Below are 20924 nucleotides of genomic sequence, written 5' to 3'. Positions count from 1 at the left end.
TAGTTTTGTTACATAATTTAACTTAGAAGCAGTTTGTATGTAGTAAAATAAAAGTAGTATATTTTTTATTTATAGATATTACACATATAATGCATGAGTCTAGAAATACATTTAAAAAAATTTTTTTAATGTTCTTTATTTGTTTTTGAGAGACAGAGACAGTGGGAATAGGGAAGGGCCAGAGAGAGAAGGAGACACAGAATCCAAAGCAGGCTTCAGGCTCTGAGCTAGCTGTCAGCACAGAGCCCGACGCGGGGCTCAAACCCACGAACCATGAGATCATGACCCGAGCCAAAGCTGGACGCTTAACTGACTGAGCCACCCAGGTGCCCCTAGAAATACATTTTTGATGCTATTTAATAAATTAAGTGTTCTTTGTTATGGGAATCCTGGGATCGAATTCCCTAAATGTTTTGTTATACTGCCATAAAAGGAAATTATATCTATTTAATCTTTAAAATGATTAGTTTTCAAACCTTTTGGGAAAATAGAATTCATTTTATTAAAGTGTATCTGTTTTGAGAGAGAAAGAGAGAGAGAGCATGCACATGAGTAGGGGAGGGGCAGAGAGAGAGAGAGGGAGTGGGAATCTCAAGCAGAATCCATGCTGTCAGTACAGAACCTGACTCAGGGCTCAGTTTCATGAACTGTGTGAGATCATGACCTGGGCTGAAATCCAGAGTCAGATATTTAACTGACTGAGCCACCCAGGCGCCCCTAGTAAAATATAATTCGAAATTAACATATAAAGTATGCAGGCCACATGGCATTGGGAAACATCACTTGGCTTAGAATCAGAAACTTGGCTTTAATACCAGTATTTTCTATATACCTGCTATATGATTTCAGAGAAAGTTACTTAGTCTTTATGAACCTAAGTTTACCTAACTATAGAAGAGTAACAATACTAATCGTTTTTATCATGTAGGGTTGCACTAGTAATTTATAGAGAAAATACTTAAAATGCACTTAGTAGATGATAAATCACATAAAAATTTGAGTTATAATTTGTATTAAAAATTTTTAACTTAATGAGAGGCTCACCTTGCACGAATCTATAAGGAAAAAGTCTCATGGGATCCGTAAGCATTTTCCATCCTTTTACGAGCTGTCTGCTGCCCCTGAACTGAGGTCCCAATTGCATTTGGAGCTGGACTCTGGGAGTTGCTGTATTTTGCAGACTTGTTTAGACCAACATACCCTGAGGCCACAACTGCTCTCTGAGTGGAACTAGTTGTATTCATCGAAGTATGTGAAGATTCTCCAAGACATAAGTGGTTATGAGGAGAGTTTTAAGGGGATCAGTTTCAATGTCATTATTTTAAATATATGTCCTCAAAGTTGATTTGCTTGAGAAACCCCCTGTGGTATGCAGTTTCCACCATCTAGCTACTAATTTCACAATAGTACTTTTTTCCTTATACAAAAGAAAGAACAGTGTTTCACCCTCCCTTAATCTTACAATGTCCTGAAATGAAAAACCCTGAAGGCACCAAACAGTCAGGAAAAAATTTTAAGTTTTAGCCTTTTATGCAGCACTTGGCTCCTACAGTCTACAGAATTTATTTCGTTTTAATTTTAAACATTTATTTATTTTTAAGAGAGAGAGAGTGAGCACACATGACCATGAATAAGGAAGGGGCAGAGAGAGAGAGGGGGATAGAAGATCTGAAGAGGGCTCTAAGCTGAAAAGAGTGAACCCCCAAACTCTGAGATCATGACCTGGGCCAAGGTCGGATGCTCAACTGACTGAGCCACCCGGGAGCCCCAGTCTACAGAATTTAACACAAGAGGTTTCGTAGCACTGCCCGTCTTTACTAACACAGGCTATCTAGGGCAGCAGTTCTTAGCCAGGGGTTCTTTTTTCCCCTCCCCCATCTCCAGGGGGACATTTGGCAAGCTGTGGCGACATTTCTATTTGTTGTGACTGAAGGGTACTCCTGGCAGTGCTGGTGACTGATTTGCAGGGCATAATGCAAAATGCAAATGTGGGGCCCCTTGTTTAAAAAAGCAAAATGTCATTAAAGGCACTAAAATAGAAAGCTTTTTTCTTTCTTCTTTGGTCTCCTTCCCTCTCCCCTTCTCCCTGTCCTTCTTGCAATATGTTTTTGATTTGCTACATCATGTTTTCCTAAGTCAAGAAAAATTAAAATTTTAAATTATGACCATGAATTTTGCCATTCATCTTAATACTGTGCAATACTACTTTTCTATTGAATATAACTCATTTGCCAAATCAGTGAAAGTGCACAATTAGAATTTCATAGCCTGTACATGCATATTGGTTTCTGCACAAAACTTACTGAACCATTCTTATTTCACTTCCTGAAATGCACACGGTCTGCTAACATTCTCTACTTCAGCTTACCCATGAATCAAGAAGGACTGAAAGTGAAGCAACTAGGATTGGCCATCTTTTCTTTTTCTTCTATGTCATTATTTCCAGTATAAATGATCAGCTAATATAGGGAAATAACAAGAGGAAGGAAGAATATGATAGGGCCCCTTGGTTGTTTATGTTTCTTAGAATGCCATTGCCTTCTTTCTGTCCTAAGTAAGTAGTGTCTCCAAGTGTGACTGCCTCCCAAACCCTCCCTCACTAATAGACTTAATGCTTACACTTACTTCGCAGCTTTGAGCCTCACTGAACTCATGAGCCACTGGAATTCTGTGCTCACTCATTGCTAGAGCAAGATGTATGGGCACATGGAGTGGCAAGGGATGACATACTGTGTGCATCTCTGCACAGGCATATGCTCCATTTTCCCACTGAACTTCACACACAAAACACAGATTTGAAGATAAAACTGTTAAGAATTTCAAGATGGTGGGTGCCTGGATAGCTCAGTCTGTTTGTCTGACTTCAGCTCAGGTCATGATCTCTTGGTTTGTGGGTTTGAGCCCCAGGTTGGGTGCTGTCGGTGCGTGGCCCACTTCAGATCTTCTGTCTGCCTCTCTCTCTCTGCCCCTCCCCCACGCATGCACATGCATTCCCTCTCTTTCACTCTCTCTCAAAACATAAATGAACATTAAAAAAAAATAATTTCAGATGACACTAGCAAGTTAGCACATTCTTCTGAATGTGGGGCTCTGTGTGACTGCACCAGTCATATGCCTGTGCAGTGAGCCCTGGGTACTGGCATTGAGTTGCTAGAGGCTAGGGATACTGATAAACATCCTAAGGTGTCCAGAATATCCCCCCACATCAAGGCACTGCTGGAAAGTTGGTATTGTGTCTCCAAAGAGCATCTGAGCCTGCACACAAGGCCAGTTATCTCCTTTTCAGTAGAGTTTTCCCATGGTGGGGCTGCTCTGTGCTTTATAATGCCATGGTCACTACACCTAAGACAAGCACTTTCTGCTCTTTGGGGGGCATTCTACTCTGCAATGGTCAGGCCCCTCAGTGCCTCATCAGAGCCGGCACTTTTGCTTACTGCTCTTTGCTGTGAGTTTACTAATGAGGTCAGACACGTTCTCTAAGGTGGACCTTGACTGCCCCCAGATGTAATACATGAACCTCACTGTTCCTGTAGGCAGGGCCCCCTTGAAAGGGAATCCTCCAAACACTGTCTGTCTTGGGAGCCTGGACATTGGGAGCAGCAGCCCTCAAGAGCTTGGACTCCCTTATGATACAGATCCTGAGGTTGTCTTAGCCAGGCTGGATCCTCACTAACATCAGAAGCTACAGCGCTATTACAACTTCCTCCAAGTATGAAATTTTAAAAAAGGTTGTGGGAAAAAAGCTGGCTTATGCATCCAGAAAACCTAGGGTCAGGAGCAAAGAGCAGGAGTGGGATAAACGCAGTGGTGAGGGGAGGCTCTGGGCAAGCACTTGGAACATCATTCTTGGATTTTGGTCTTCATGTGCCAGAAACTGTAGGAGGGGATGAACAAAATGTACCAGGCAGCTTAGATGTAATCCTAACCCCTCCCCCCACCCCGCCTTTTTCTGGCTGTGATCCCATTTCTGGGTCTTTAACGATGCACAGCAGATGGTAGAGGAGGGCTCATGCCAAGGAGGGCCCAGGTGGGGACAGGCGCTTGCTGCTTCCGACCACTGCTGTAGTCAAGTGTTCCGTGGTCACCAACCCCACTATGCTTCTGTTCTCCTAGAGTTCAGGATGGTTCCTGGGACCTTATGCCTGGATTCCCAGCATCTATAACAGAGTTTGGTTCATGTTTTAACTAATTATTTATTAGGCAAACATATGTGCCAGACCTGGGCTAAACCTAACCAGACATAACCCTCCTGTGTTTAGGCAGCGAGTCTAGAAAAGCAGCACCTACCGGTAGTCTTGACTGCGTTTTCTCCTCCAAAGGAAAATACATCATTTTATCCCAGCTAGAAGGGGAAAGACACACGTCAATCCATCATTTTTTGACTTGCAGTCCAGTCACCAAATGCTTTTGTTGGGCTTCCATGTCGCTGATGGCTGTTCTTCTTTTGGGACACACGGAAAATGTCAGTGTCTTAAATCAGTGATTTGGGGGGAAAATACACAGAAATTGGGAAAGTTACAAAATACAATACAACATACACAGAAAAACAACTACGGTGCCCCATGATCTAATACTTTGTTACTGTTTTGTTTATTTCTAAACAAAAGTCTTTTAGCAATTGTGTTCATTTAGTCCCAAGGGCATCCACATGTATTATGCAGTGGTGTTATGGTCAGTTAAAGCAAGTTCTCCCTGGGGGATGGATTTGAGCATTTTCATGGTTAGCAGTAATTAGAATGGTTTATTATGCTTTTTTCTTTTTGCACATCACAATATCAACTTGCAGTATTTTAATGATTAAATACTTTTTAACCAATTTTGAAATGAAACATGTTTCGTGCCATCGTAACCCAGACAATGTTTATTATATTTTTAAGTAGTTTTTAATGTTTATTCGTTTTTGAGAGACAGAGAGACAGAATATGAGCAGGGGAGAGGCAGAGAGAGAGCAGGAGACACAGAATCCGAAGCAGCTCCAAGCTCTGAGCTGTCAGCACAGAGGCCGATGCGAGGCTCGAACTTGCGAACTGTGAGATCCTGACCTGAACCGAAGTCGGACGCTTAACGAACTGAGCCGCCCACGTGCCCCTAGACAATGTTTAAATACAACTTTTCACCAAATCATTTATCTTGCTTCAGAATATCTAACTATGCTGTAAACTTTAAAACAAAAGTGTGTAATTTAGATTCCACCTTTTTTTTCTCTTCCATTGTAACTCTTTCCCTTTCTGGCAGGACCCTGATCTTAATAGTCTTAATATTTCCCTCAGAGGGAGTTTTACAGATATGATACAAAGGAATTGAGTCAGACTGCATAGAAATGGCTTCACCTAGCAGTAAAATTTCAATATCTTATATTTTGGGGAAATATAAATAGAAGAGGCCAAAAACCTCTTCCATGGTACAGTTTTTTTTTTCTACAATACTGTTATGAAATGGTAACAGGATTTCCTGGAGGAAATACAATACATGAAACTTATGTAAAATATATAACAGGGGTGTCTGGATGGCTCAGGCCGTTAAGTGTCTGACTCTTGATTTTGGGTCAGGTCATGATCTCGTGGTTCATGATTTCGAACCCCACATCAGGCTCTATGCTGCTGCTCTATCAGCCTGCTGCAGAATCTCTATATCCCGCTTTCTCTGCCTTTCCCCTGCTTGTTCTCTCTCTCAAAACAAACACAAATATATATAACAGTAAATAATTTGGTTAAGTGAGATGCATTGTGAAACATTGATAAATAGGGCTATGAATCAATGACAGCCCATTCTTTTCATAATTACTTGTTAAGGAAGGATAGCACGGTGTCTAAGAGCCCAGGCTGTGGAGGCAGCCTGAAGGGGGTCAAATTCCATGCACAAGCTGTGTGCTTGGGCAATTTTCAGTCTCTCCTTGCTTCAGTTTTCTCATCTGCAAAATGTAGATAAAACACCATCAACTTGTTCTAGTTGCCTATTACTGCATAACAAACCACCACAAAACTCAGTGGCTTAACAACGTGGCACCACTCTTGTGGTCATGAATCTTTACTCTGGGCCATGGCAGGTTTGCTAGGGAGGATGGCATGGGTAGCTTGTCTTTGCCTCACGAGGCTTCAGCTGGGATGACTTGAATTCTTTGGGCTGCAATCATCTGAAGGTGCCTTCACTTCCATAACTGGCCATCAGCTGTTAGCTGGATGTCATTGGTTGGAACTCTTATCTATGGCCTTTCCATGTGGCCTGGGTCTCCTTATAGCATGGTGGCTGAGTTGGCAAGACAAGCATCCTCAGGGAGAAAAAGCCAGGTGGAAACTCTATCACCTGTCCTTGGAGGTCATCCCATGTCCCTTCTGCCATATTCTGTTAGCTGAGGTAGTCACACATGCTTACACAAGCTCAAGGGGGAGAGAAATTGACTCCAGCTCTTGATGAGTGATGGCAAATATCCGAAGAACATGGGGGACCAGGGGGCACTTGGATGGTGCAGTTGGTTAAGAGTCTGACTTCGGCTCAGGTCATGATCTCATGTTCCATGAATTCAAGCCCCACATCAGGCTCTGTGCTGACAGCTCAGAGCCTGGAGCCTGCTTCGGATTCTCTGTCTCCCTCTGCCTCTCTCTGCCCCTCCCCCACTTGCTCACGCTCTCTCTCTCTCTCTGTCTCCCCCTCTCTCAAAGGTAAATAAACTTTTAAAAAAATTTATTAAAAAGAACACAGAGGACTAAAGCTACTGCTGTGGTCAGTTTTGGAAAATACAAATTTCTACCTAATACGGTTTTCATGAGAGCTACCTGAGTTGATTTATACATAAGATGGTAAGTGAATATGCTAGTGTTATTATGGAGACTTTGGGATGTGCTAGGGGGCTCTATAAATCCTTTGGTTAGCAGCAACTCAGAATTCTAGAGTTGCCAGTCTAACTCCTAACGTAAACATAAGGATACTGAAGCCCAGAGATTAAGTTGCAGAACCATCCAATGGAGGGACTAGGGTTGTGAGACCAAAGTGGTGAATACTTACTACTTAAGGTTTGACTAAGGACTATGGAAACTTACAGAGCTGGCAGTCAAGAAATAGACCTCTAATTAAGTGAAGTTACTTGTTAAGTCAAGTCAGTTAATTAAGTCAAGTATTGAATGCTCGTATCCAGAGGTCCTTGGAATCAAACATAGACCTGATTATAAAAGGAATAGGTTTCCTCTCTACCAGTTGGTATATTTGTGTTCAGTGGCAAAGTTGGATTTTTTGGCTTTCTTTTTTGATTGATAGGATCAAATGAATTTCAGCCAAAGTTGCTAGTACCACGTATTTTTACCACATAATAGATAATAGGCAGTATTTTTGTTAAATATCAGAATGCTTTTGAATATCCCAAACGTATGAATTACCATCCAGAGGGTGTGTGAGTCTTATGTACAGATATAATTGTACACAATGTAAAATTTCAAACTTACAATTATTAAGACTTTAGGCTAGTATAGGATTGAAAGTTCGCAGGCGAGTGAAAAGTAACTGTAATTGCTATACATTGGCTATAATGATAGATAATTAATACAAACAGGTTTTAATGAGAGTATACTCATTTCTACATAATTAGGTAGTTTATTTGAATGCTTTATCTTTTTGCTCAGAAAGATGTTAATTGGGACAAAGTGCTTTTCTCACATTTAGTGTATCTGGATTTTCTAAATCTCTCTGTTAGACCTCTAGGGACCTCAGGGGTAACTGAAACTACCAAGTGACTTGGCTGGCATGCCAGATATGATCCATGGCCATGGTGCTGGTGTGGGGAAGGATGCTTCTGACGTTACCTCGTAGGCCATGGGGGAGGGTAGCTTCTATCTCATATTCCAATTCAGCCCGGCTTCCTGGAGCCAAGCCATTGGGGAACAGGGCTTTGGCTGATGAGTGCTGTCTGTCATGGTCTCGGGCAAGGTGGGTGGCTGCAACAATATGCTGTGTATTTGGTGTCCTCACTGTGAATTTCACCCAGTCCTCCTGTGATGGTTAATTCCATATGTCACTTTGGCCAGGCAGTGGTACCCAGATTTTAGTCAAACACCAGTCTGGTTGCTGCTGGGAAGGTATCTTTTAGATGTGATTGACATTTAAATCAGTAGATACTTTGTATAGCAAATGACCCTCCAAAATGAGAGTAGGCCTCACCGGCTCCCTGCCAGGCCTTAAGAGAAAAGACCGAGGTTCCTTGAGGAAGAAGGGATCCTTTTCTTCTCTGTGTCTCTAGCCTGCCGACCTGTCCTGCAGATTTGTTATTTCAGAAAAATAAAAACTCTATCTTTTTGTTGTAGCAAAATAGCAAAAACCAAATGCATTGCTATAAGACATGAGAACTTTATTTTATTTAAAATTTTTTAAATTATAATTTTAGTGGACACACAATGCTATATTAGTTTCAGATGCACAACAAAGTGATTTGACATTGCTATACTTTATGCAATGCTCACCAAGATGTGAGTATTTTAATTCCTCCCAATAATCAGTAATATAATAGTGAATTAGAGAGGGGCTTACAGGTTGACAACCACATGACACTTTAGGTAATTTGTTATTTAGTTCAGGGAACCTTCTCACCGATAGAGGCTTATAATCTTTATGGAAACTGTCTGCATGTTAATTAACTTGCTAAAAATTGGATAGTTCAAAAGCAAAGAAAATAATACCATCACAATAATTGCACAGCACATTTTGGAACGCTGAATGTTAGGGGAATTTTCCCTTTTAGGAAAGGAAGCTTGAGGCCAGACAGGTCAGGCGAATTGTCCAAGTTGCTGGGTGGGGCCAGTGGGGAAGGTTCTTCTCAGCCCCGCACGCGCTCGGGGTTTGTCGTGTCGAAACTGCGGGCTCTTTTCTACGAGGAGCAGGCAACTAGCTGGGGCCGTTCGGAGCACTGAGTGGAGAAGGTTCATGAGGGTCAGCCATGCTCCCCTATTAACAAGTGACGCGAAGGCACAGCAGTGCCTGTCTTAGAGGCTTAGAGGGGGGCGCCTGGGTGGCTCAGTCCTTGAGCTTAGGACTTTGGCTCAGGTTGTGATCTCACATTTTGTGGGTTTGAGCTCCGCGTCGGGCTCTCTGTTGACAGCTCAGATCTCCTCTCTGCTTAATCTGAACTGGATGCAGCGTCAGACGTTGTTACTCTCAGATTTTAAGTTCATACTATAATTACAGCAAGGAGACAGAGCACCAGGAGGTGAAGTGCTACGTTGTTGCTGCTGTTTTTTTGCAACTTGCTCCCTTTCACCCTGGGGTGTCGACAGGTGTCTGCTGGGTGGGCCTCGCCACTCTCCCATTAGGAGCTGAGCCTGGGGAGGGGCCAGTAGCTGATGACCCATTTCTTCTGCTTATATCAGGCACCCATTAAAGTCTTGAGTGGCTCTCCCCTTGATAATCACAACACACACATATTGAAATATTTCAATAGAGTGTTTTGCCGGGTTCATTTTTCTTTTTTAGCGGGCACTTGCACTGACCCATATTTCCTCGGCTAATTTTCATGTGCTCTAACCTATCTAGGTGATGGATTAGAATAAACAATTTAGAGACAACGGTTGTATACAGTAGGAGTTGTAGGAATTGAAATGATGTGTTGAAAATGATTCAACTAATGGGTTAGAAAGACACTAATAGAGTATAGTTTTCATCTTTTGTCACCTTGCTTTGAATTAACTGATCCCTCCCTCGTGATAACATGATTTTATATAAAATCACTTCCATGTGCAGGTTAAATTGAAATACGGGTTGAGTTTTTTTTTTTTCCACCATCCTTTTTTCATCTTGGCCTAGATGTTCTGCATATGATTAGAGAATTTTTTTCAAATATAGGAATCCCCCCTTATCCTTGCATACATTCTGAGACCCCCCAGTGGATGCCTGAAACCACATAATACCAAACTCTCTCTATACTATACTTTTTCCTCTATGTACAGAGCTATAATAAAGCTTAATCTATAAATTAGGCACAGTAAGAAATTAACAACAGTAACTAATAATAAAATAGGAGATTGTAATAATATACTATATTAAAAGTTATGTGAAGGTGGCCCCCCTCTCTCAAAATATCTTATTGTGTTGTGTCCACTTTCCTTATGATGTGAGACGATGAAATACATATATGATGACATGAAGAGATGCAAATAGTGCAGGCATTGGGATGTAGCATTAGGCTACTCCTGACCTTCTGAGGATACATTAGAATGAGATCATCTGAGGCACCTGCGTGGCTCAGTAGGGAGAGCATGTGATTCTTGATCTCAGTAATGTGTGTTCGAGCATCACAATAGGTGTAGAGATGAATTAAAAAATAAAATATTAACCAAAAAAAAAAAGAGAAAAAAAGGATCATCTACTTCCTAGACCATGGTTGGCTGTGGGTAACTGCAACTGTGGAACATGAAACCATGGATGGGTGGGTGGGGGCATTTGTATAGGTGTGATCGCTGCCTACAATGTGCATTCAAACATGTAATGATCTTTTCTGTTCATTTGATAGTTAGAATTACAACCCCCATTTTCTAAAAAGGCATGATTGTTGTACTATTGGATTTTTAAAATAAACTGCCCAGTACATTATGTGATTCACATAAATTTACCAGATGGGTCCAAAAGATACTGAGCCATATTGCTTAGCCTTCTGAACACACGTATTGATAACATTATCTGTCAGCAATTTTTTCTGTCATTTGCAAATGTTCTACATTGATTCACCTGTGAATGATTCATGAGGTCATGTGTCTTCTAATTTGCATACTTCTTGGAACCCATTTGAATCCATACCTATTAACTCCAGTCAGGTATTGAAATGAACACCTTGAAGGCGCCAAGAAGACAATACGACTTTAGTTTAACATTCAAAGAATTTTGTGCATTTGTAAGAGAAGAAATTTTTTCATAGATAAGAATGTCTAGGGGTGCCTGGGTGGCTCAGTCGGTTAAGTGTCTGACTCTTGATTTCGGCTCAGGTCATGGTCTCATGGTTCGTGAGATCCAGCACCACACTGGGCTACGTGCTGAGAGCACGGAGCGGCTTGGGATTCTCTCTCTCTCTGTCTCTCTCTGCCCACACTCTCAAAATTAAATACACTTTTAAAAACCTTTTAATTTGAGGGTGTTTCTGGCCAATGATACCTTTGACCTCACAACACAGTAGAATTTGAGTGTAACTTGATTTATGTCTCTCAGTGATCCAGAAAATTACAGAAGCAGTTCCATTTCCCCTCCACAAAAGGTTGTTTCTTCTACTGTCAATAAATCTGAGTGTTTTGGGACCCCTGGGGGCTCAGTTGGTTAAGTGTCCGACTTCAACCCTGGTCATGATCTTGTGGTTTTTGAGATCGAACCCCGCATGGGGGCCTTAACTGGTGGTGCAGAACCTGCCTGGGATTTTCTCTCTCTCCCTCTCTCTCTGCCCCTTCCCCACTTGTGTGCTCCCTCTCCTTCAAAATAAATAAACAAACTTAAAAAAAAAACCAGAGTGCTTTGACAAATTAAACTAAAATTGATGCTACAAAATGATGCTCATAAAACAAAATAATACTAATTTTCATAAACCTGGTTTGAGACCTAGATCGATGAAGTAACAGAATTTTGAAGTTAATGGTTAAAATCTTGTTGATGATTGATGCCTGATTTGTTTTCCAAAGTACAGCACCAATTTGGCAGTTAGGTAATTCAGTAAATGGAAAAGGCCACCTTGTAAGTTGGGGCTGTATCATCTGCTCGATTGTCCCCATTAATTAAATAAACACTGAATGATCCATTTAATTTCCTCATGCTCTGTAGGTATAGACTGAAGGGGAGCTTTTTATAAAATGTTTTTAATGGTTTTTTATTTTTATTTTTTGAGAAGAGAGAGAGAAAGAGAGAGTGAGAGAAAGAGAGCATGAGCAACAGAGGGGCAGAGCGAGAGAGGGAGACACAGAATCTGAAGCAGGTCCCGGCTCTGAGCTGTCAGCACAGAGCCTGACGTGGGGCTCGAACCCACAAGCCGTGAGATCATGACCTGCGCGCAAGTCGGAAGTCAGACATTTAACTGACTGAGCCACCCAGGTGCCCCAAGTGCTCCGTCACTTGTTATTATTTCCTTCATTTGCTTGTGACTATCCTCATTATAAGTGTGTTGCTGTAAATTGGGGTCCTACGCCAAGGCGGTCCTCAGCACTGTAAGGGCAGTCTGCTCTGAAGAGTCTACTTGGTTAGATTCATTTTGGGGTTTCTGGCTGCTATCAAGCTGTGGTGAAAGTAGTATCAACCAGCTGGGGCGCCTGCGGGCTCGGTCGGTTGAGCGTCCAACTTCAGCTCAGGTCGTGATCTCACTGTTTGTGGGTTTGAGCCCCACATCAGGCTCTGTGCTGACAGCTCAGAGCCTGGAGCCTGCTTCCGATTCTGTGTCCCTCTGTCTCTCTGCCCCTCCCTTGCTCATGATCTGTCTCTCAAAAATAAATAAATGTTAAAAAAATTTTTTTAAATTAACCAATTAACAACTCTTTTTGCTTTCTTGTCTGGTTTTTCTGCCACAATAATTAGTCTGGCTTACTTTTCAAACTCTAGCGAAACTGCACAATTTCTCCAGCATTTACTCTTTTCTCCTCTATCCTCTATTCCTTTATATCCTGTATCCCATTCTGATTAGTCCGTTCCACTCAATGACAAAAACAAAATGAAATGCTTGTGCCTTCTTTTCTCTAGAATGCAATGATAAGCACAGTGAAAGAAAAAAATCTTTGGCTCCTCATTCATGTTTTTCTTTACCAAAAGAACTTGCTATGCTCAGGAATGACTTCAAACCAGAAATCACTGAATGGAGACCAAAAAAATGATAGATTTGACTACGTTAAAATAAACAATTTCTGTTGAACCCATAGATTTAAGAGGGAAAGGAAGAAGGCCAGAGAGAGAGAGAGAGAGAGAGAATTTGCTGCACATATAAATGACAAAGGGGTTGTATCCAGAATATACACAAAGGAATCAAAGAAAAGGAAAACAACTCAGTGGGAAATGGGCGAATAGGTGAATAGAATAGGTGTTTAATAAAAGAGGAAATCATAATAGTCTCTGAAAAGATGCTCAACCTCATTAGGTATCTGGGAAGTACAAATTAAATCCAGAAGATATAATTGCACATTTACCAAGTTAAGAGTTAAAAAAATATGACATATACTAGGTTTGGACTAGGATTTTGAACAGTAGGAATCTTCCTTGCTGTTTGGAGTGTACATTTGTGCATATCCTTTGGATAACAAATTGCCAATGCTTAGGGAATTCAAGCATGCTTGTTCTCTACACCCCAGAAGTCTACTCCTGCTTTAAGATTTGGAAATTCTTGCACATGTGCCTTTGTAGGCAAAATCAAGAATGTCTGCAGCAGATGCATTTATAATAGTTTAAAACTGGACTCAAGCCAAGTGCTATTAGTGGGAGAATAAACATTTTGATCTAATTGTTAAATGGGTTGCTATGCAGCAGTGAAAATGATCAAGCTAGAGCTATGGTAACAATATATAGCAAGCTTAAAGAAAAGCAGGGAGTAAGGGCGTCTGGGTGGCTCAGTCAGTTAAGCATCTGATTTGTTTTTTAATAATGTTTATGTATTTTTGAGAGAGAGACAGAATGCGAGCAAGGGAGGGAGGGCAAAGAGAGAGAGAGGGAGACACAGAATCTGAAACAGGCTCTGGGCTCTGCACTGTTGGCACAGAGCCTGATGTGGGGCTTGAACTCATAAATCGTGAGATCATGACCCAAGCTGAATGCTTAACTGACTGAGCCACCCAGGCGCCCTCATGACTGAGCTCATGGTTGGTTGGATTGAGCCCTGTGTCTGGCTCTGCATTGACAGTGCAGAGCCTGCTTGGGATTTTCTCTCCCTCTCTCTCTGCCTCACCTGTGCTCATGCTCTTTGTCTCAAACTAAATAAACTTTAAAAAGTAAGAAAAGCAAGAGCATAATTATGAGAATATTCGGGAGATTGTTTACCTTTAGCAGGAAGGAGAGGGTGTGGTTGGAGAGGGCACTCAGCGGCCTCAGAGACCCCCACTGTGCCTAGTTCTTACATGGAATGGTGGCTAAACAAGCTAAAAATTATGGTGGAAGAATCTGTGGCTAAGGAACTTGAGATTTCATGAAAAAAGTAAGATGAGAGGAACAGCAGGCTGTAGATCTGTCTGTGCAAACCCACGCATGTATATTATTTTCAGTAAATAAAGGGAAAATGAGAGCAATTAACTCTTAAAAGTATTTCGGTGTTTGGGGTGCCTGCGTGGCTCAGTCAGTTAAGTGCCCGACTTCAGCACAGGTCATGGTCTCATGGCTTGTGAGTTTGAGCCCTGCATCAGGCTCTGCGCTGACATCAGAGCCTGCTTCAGATCCTCTGCCTCTCCCTCTCTTTCCCCCTCCCCAGCTCGCTCTCTCTCTTTCTTTTTCTCTCAAGAATTATTAAGCACTAAAAAAATTCTTTGAAAAAAGAAAAAGTATGTCAGTGTAAACCCTTACATCTTAAACTGGTTTTAATGTGTCTTGTATAATTAATTTCTATTTACCATAGCTTGCTTGCTAGAAACTTTTAAAGGCACTATCTACAATTTCACTTAGGTGCAAGTAATTTGATTTTATTTGGGGGGCAGCTAATTTTCCTCCTTGGAGATACTGTTTCTCATTTCCTCCTTGCCTCTTTCTCCCCCTCCTTCCCTTACTTACTTTTCCCATACGGATGCTTAGTTCCCATGCTGCTGGTCGCCACAGCTCTCTTGAGACACAAGGAGAGCTACACGGGAGATGAGCCTCCTGTCACATAGTTCTAGCACACACGCCCGAAGTCTGGGTTTAGTTTCCTTCAGCTTCTTTCTCTTTCTGAAATAGTCCTGGTTAAAAAAAAAAAGAAAGACATAAAATATCTGATCTTGTTCTTCCTTTCCTTTTCTCTTTCCAGCCACCTGTTCTTTTCTTCTAATTAACCCCAACACAGTAGAGAGAGCCAGGATTCTCATGGTTACATAAAAAAGGTATAATAAGAAAAAAAGCCACATGGAATAGAATTTTGCCCAAGGAAACTCCTAGTGGAAGAAGTTTTGTATGTGTCTCTGTCCAATTTGAAGAAGCAGTGATGACTTGCTCCCTCCTTCCTCTGCTTTAGAGACACAAATCAGGGGCCACTGGGTGGTTCAGTTAAGTGTCTGACTTCTGCTCAGATCATCATCTCAGGGTTGGTGGGTTCAAGCCCCACCTGGGGCTGTCTGCTGCCAGCACAGAGCTGGCTTCAGGCCCTCTGTTTCCCTCTCTCTGCCCCTCCCTGCCTCAAAATTAAAAAAACAAAAAATGAAATGTTTTCACTTGTTTGTTACCCATTTCACGTGTATGACATGATTTAAATATGAGAACAATGGAATGCCAGTGACTCAGCTGAGTGTCAGACCCTTGATTTGAGCTCAGGTCATAATCTCACGGTTTGAGGAATTGAGCCCCTCATCCGATTCTTTGCTGACAGTGCCGAGCCTGCTTGGGATACTCTCTCTTCCTATCTCTCTCTGCCCCTCCCCTGCTCACATGCGCGCGCGCGCGCTCTCTCTCTCTCTCTCTCTCTCTCTCAAAATAAATAAATACACTTAAAAAAATAAATCTGAGAAAGTCGAGGCTTGTTCAGGCGAACTCTGAATGGCTCAGACTTGAGGTTCTCACGTGGTGCCTCAGCACATGTGGATGGCTGCCGGGCCTCAGGGACCCCAGGACCCAAGGTGCGCAGGGCTCAGGGAGTGTATAAACGTGGGGAGTGTTCAGAGGCCCAGGAGGAGCTGCACCCCTGGGGGCGTCACTGCACCCCACTGAAGGGGGCTGTTCTCCCCGCCTCCTTCTGCAAAGTATTTGAAATCAAAGGGAGGGAACTAGAACCGACCCTTAGAGGGGCTTGTAGGGATGCAAGGGGAGCGTGGAGAAGACCAGGGCGACAGGAATAGAGAGATGACCTTGTGGGGACATTTCTAAGTGCAAACTGGCCAAGCTACAGGTGGCCTGGGAACTGGAGCAGCTTTTCTGATACTCTTAGTACTCGGCTGCTTTGTGCACTCTTGCTCCCACGCCAAGAGAGCCTCTCCTCAGCTGTTTCCTCCCGAGCTTGAACTCTAATTGCAGGGGAGCAGCAAAATGTAGCAAAGGAGGCCAAGAGCGGGAAGTTAACACGAGCAGGAAATTAACAAGAGCAAGAAATTAACAAGAGCACGGTGAGAAGGAAGGAAAGCCGGGACAGACCGGAAAACGGAAACTAGAAAACAAGTGCAATTGTAATTCCTTGCACCAGTAGTGAGTGTCCGCCAAGAGCCAGTGCTCTGCTCGGTCCTGGGGGCAGAGTGCTGAGCAAGACGGACTCCGCTCGAGTCCTAGAGAGCAGGCGCTCTGGGGGGGAAGGTAGACTCCAAGCCAAGCTAATTTCAGGCCGAGTAATCAGTGGACAGGACGTGTTGGGTCAGATTTCCAGCAGCTGCAGAAAGTTTGTAACCTCTTTTTTTTTTTTTAATATTTGTTAATGTTTATTTATTTTTACGAGAGAGAGAGAGAGAGAGAGAGAGAGAGAGAGAGAGAGAGAGAGAGCCGGCAGGGGCAGAAAGACAGGGAGACACAGAATCCGAAGACAGGCTCCAGGGTCTGAGCTGTGGGCCCAGATCCCAACATGGGACTCAAATCCCCCAACCCAGAGATCATGACCTGAGTTGAAGTCCGACACTTAACCGACTGAGCCATGCAGGCCCTCCACATTTGTTCCTTCATAAAGGAGAGGTTTCTGGGGGAGGTGTTGCCTATGTAAGGCTTTCTTCTCACTACTAATGTCAGAAAGCTAAATGCAGTATTGATTGGTACAGGGGTCAAATCCCTGTGTTAAGGTTTTAAATTTCAGACCAAGATAGGCTGCTTGGAAACCATGCGGATCCAAACTCTGTTTTCGTTATTTTTATTTCTTTAACAGGCCGATAGGTACTGCTCACTTCAAGTCACACCTCCCAGCACCTTACATATATTCACTTATTTAATCAGAACAGTCTAGAGGTGCTATTATTGTCCCCATTTTATAGGGAAAAATTAGCTTGCCCACGTTCTCATGGTGTTATGGATGGAATGTGTGTGTCCTCCCCAAATTCCTATGTGGAAATCCTAACCCCCAAGGTAATGGAAGTAGGAGGTGAGCTTTTAGAAGGTGATTGGGTCATGAGGGTAGAGCCCTCCCGAATGGGGTTAGTTTCTTAGAAAAGAGACCTCTGGGAGATCTCTTGACCCTTCCATTATGTGAAGACTCAGGGAGAAGATGGTCATTTGTGAACCACGAATCTGGCCCTCATCAAACACACAATCTGTCAGCATCTTAACCTTGGACTTGTAAGCCTCTAGAACTGTGAGAAATACATTTGATATTTAAGCCGTTCCGTCCATGGTGTTCATGCTATAGTAGCCTGAGCAGATTGAGATGCGCAGTAAGTGCTAACTGCCCAGTCATGCTTCATAACTACAGCTCATCTGTGATGATCAAATACAAAGCGGAGTGGGAGAAGGAGGGAGGTGCAAGGCTGGACAAGAGACAGGTGACTGGTCAGCACGGCCCTGAAGGCTATGGTGAGAGGCTGAGCTTTCATTCATTTCCCACCTGCAATGGGAGGCCAAGGAAGGGTTAGAGCACTTGAGTGACATACTGGGTTTCCTTTTAAAAATGTGGCTCTGGCTGTTTCAGGGAGCAAGTAGAAGGACAAACAGAATGGTGTAAGAATGGGGCCATTATTTGAGATGGAAAAAGAAACAATTAGGAAAAAGATGGCATGTGTGTTTTCCATTGTGTGCAGAGAAGGGAGTAGTCTCTGGGCTCTCTTCCCAGCTGCCAACTCCTTGCCTTCAGGTTAGGCAGCAGCGGCAATGTGCTGTGCAAGGCTCCAGAACATGGGTTCTGCTCCCAGCTCCGGGACTTACAGAGTGCGCGCCCACGTCAGCAACTCCACACAGTATCTGGGCCTCCCTTTTTCCACGTAAAAAAACTGAGAATTGATTCTTAGTCTCTGTTAATCTTTTTTTTAATGTTTATTATTTTTGAGAGAGAGAGAGAGAGAGAGAGAGAGAGAGCTAGCGAGCAGGGGAAGGGCAGAGAGACAGGGAGATACAGAATCCAAAGCAGGCTCCAGGCTCTGAGCTGTCAGCACAGAGCCAAACGCGGGGCTTGAACTCCCGAGCCGGGAGATCATGACCTGAGCTGAAGTCAGATGCTCTACCGACAGAGCCACACAGGTGCCCCAGTCTCCTGTTAATCTTTTAAGTCTTACTATTTTGGAGTACTTAAACACAGAAATCTTAGCCATCCTTTCCTTCCTGAAGGTGAAAACTTGGTCTGACTTGTGCAAACCTGGCACATTTAGACATTTAATAAATGTTTCCTGGGCACCTGGGTGGCCCAGTCGGTTAGGCGTCCGACTTTGGCTCAGGTCATGATCTCACGGTCTGTGAGTTCAGGCCCTGCGCTGGGTTCTGTGCTGACAGCTCAGAGCCTGGAGCCTGCTTCAGATTCTGTATCTCCCCCTCCCTCTGCCCCTTCCCTGCTTGCACTCTGTCTCTCTCTCAAAAATAAAAAAAAATAAACATAATAAATAAATAAACAAACAAATAAAGAAATAAATGTTTCCTGAGTGACTATTTGGGAGAGAGTACCATTTGCAGAGAGCCGTGGAAGGCTTCTAACTCCACACCATGCCCTGGGCCACCCACGTTCCATCGTTAGGATTTAGTTTATAACATCTGCCTGCCTTTCATTGCTTCTAACATCTCTGGCCTGAGGTGGGACTGAGAAGGACCCTGGGAGCTGAGCAGGCTGTTTTGAGAGACAGCGGAGGAACACTTGCCCCGCACTCTTTCTGTGGGTGAAATACACAGTCTCACAGAACGATCGCAATTTTTCAAAAGTACATGGAGACTTATGATTAATAACATTCAAATTCATCTGAAAGCATTACTGAATTTGTAGACTCTTTTTTTGTCATTGTGTCACGAGGGGATATGTGAAATATTTTGACATTGCCAAGAAATTGCCTTTAGAAGGTGGGAGCTGTTCTTTTGAGGAGCGTAGACAAGACTTGACTTTATGTCAGAGTGCAGTGTTCCTCAGGTTAGCCCCTGGGGTTCCTGCTATATACCCGTGTTCTCCAGATCGACAACGTCTAGGCTTGTACCTGTCACAGCTGGGAATTTGATTCCTTCTTTAGCGGAAGATGGTGCTTCTGAGAATTAGCCTATTCGTTGTTTAGGGAGGACAGTGTGAGAAGGGCTTTTGGTTTTGGTTTTTAAAGATTCCTTTAAAATCATTCAGAGAGCTAACATCCTTCCCTCCCTCTCTCCTTTCTTCCCATGATGGGGAGGAAGGCAAAGCCTGTGACTAGTTTTGCCTTGGAACTCAGAATCTTTCCTGAGTCACTCAGTCAAGGAGTTTCCACCTGAATGAGGACAGGACACCTCTGGGCTGTATTTCCAGCTGCTCCAGAACTCTTGGGAGCATGAATCCATAAATGGCCCTCATGAAAGTTTTTGTGTGCTGGTTACTCTAAATGTGTTTGTGAACTCAGCACAGTCATGTCGTCTTGTCTCGAGTCAGGGATTTCCCCATGCACACATACGTGCAGCACACACACACACACACACACACACACACACACACACAGGCTCTCTGGGAACCAGGGCACACAGCTTTCTGCCAAAGGATATCTGTCCTGGGTCTTTGGCAATGCTAGGAGTCGCCACCAAGGGGCAGCAGAGGCTGCAGAACTGAGGCGGGGGGCGGGGGGGGGGGGGGGGGGGGGGGGGGGGGGGGGGGGGGGGGGGGGGGGGGGGGGGGGGGGGGGGGGGGGGGTGCAGCCTGGGAGATGGTGGATGGGGAGCTGAGCCCTGGGGGTGGAGTAAGAGTCTGGGGACATAGAGCCCATTCTGACGGAAGTTTACTTCTTCTGTTCCCGTAACACCTGACTCCCATATTTCCACAGTGGCTCTCTGGGACATGCTGTCCCCAGTGACTCCAGTGACTCTCCCTGCCTGGTGGATCCCTGGGGCAGGAAGGCAGGAGCCAGGAGTTTGGGCCGGGTTTTTGGTGGCTCCTGGAGGGGAGAATGAGCACCCGGTGACAGGCCTGCTCTGGAGAAGGGAGCGGTCAGAAAAGGTGAGGAGAGAGGCAGTCACTGCCACAGGGTGGCCGGGGCCCCATCTCCTCCATCGCACCCACTGTCATGTGATATGGCGAATGGACATTTAATCAGTCCTGTGCAAAGTGCCGTGCACGCCCCAGAGTCGGGACAAATTCTTCATTTCTCCTTCCTCTGGATTTGTGCTCCTAAATCCTTCATAGAAATTCCAGAGCTGCTTCTGACTGCAAGAAACTCAGGACTTGGGGAGAAGTCTGATTTCCCTAGTCCTTTGGGGTGAAAGGAGGGAACCTGTAGTTGTGTTTTGCCTTGAAATCTACGTGGTGGTCACAACAGCCTTTTGGGTCTCTCCAAACTCAGCGCCCAGTCTTGGTAATTTGTTAGCCACGTGTTCAGAAAATCAACTACTTAGGGCATTTCCACGATGGCTTTCACGGACATATTCCTCACTTTGACTTCCTCAAGCGGAAAGCCTTTCCCATGCCTGTGTTTTCATGACAAAAACCACTTAGTTTGGTATAGTCTGGTTTAACAATGTTTTCATTTATGGTTGTTGCTTTTTGTTCAGTTCACAAAATCCTTGCCTTCCCACACGTCATAAAGATATTCTTTTAGATTTTCTTCTAAATGCTTGATAGTCTTTAAAAATTTTTTTTCCCAAAATAAACTTAGATTGTATTGTAGTTTCACTTAACAGTATATAAAATGCTGTGTTGTGACAGGTATCAACTATCCATTAGATACTGAATCATTTCTTCTTAAGCACTACTAACTGCTTGTTTT

General features: G+C 43.6%; 1 protein-coding gene across 6 annotated transcripts in view; it reads left to right on the top strand.

Moving 5' to 3' along the window:
• AKAIN1 (A-kinase anchor inhibitor 1) overlaps nt 1-20924 on the top strand; it is a 104042-nt gene that overhangs the window by 71144 nt on the left and 11974 nt on the right. For 2 of the 6 annotated variants that reach the window (XM_029922176.1, XM_029922175.1), the window contains one exon: nt 19986-20158. The exons of 2 other annotated variants lie outside the window; for them this stretch is intronic. In XM_029922176.1, the coding sequence (XP_029778036.1) occupies nt 20000-20158 (159 nt within the window). In that variant the 5' untranslated portion in view covers nt 19986-19999. Of the gene's footprint in view, nt 1-19968; nt 20159-20924 lie in introns of those variants that run through there. 2 more of the 6 variants (XM_029922177.1, XM_029922178.1) reach the window with 2 other exon arrangements.

This window comes from Suricata suricatta, chromosome 14 (genome assembly GCF_006229205.1).
Source record: "Suricata suricatta isolate VVHF042 chromosome 14, meerkat_22Aug2017_6uvM2_HiC, whole genome shotgun sequence".
Classification (NCBI taxonomy): domain Eukaryota; kingdom Metazoa; phylum Chordata; class Mammalia; order Carnivora; family Herpestidae; genus Suricata; species Suricata suricatta.
Note: the sequence above shows the minus strand (reverse complement) of the source record. Positions and strands in the feature narration are given on the sequence as shown.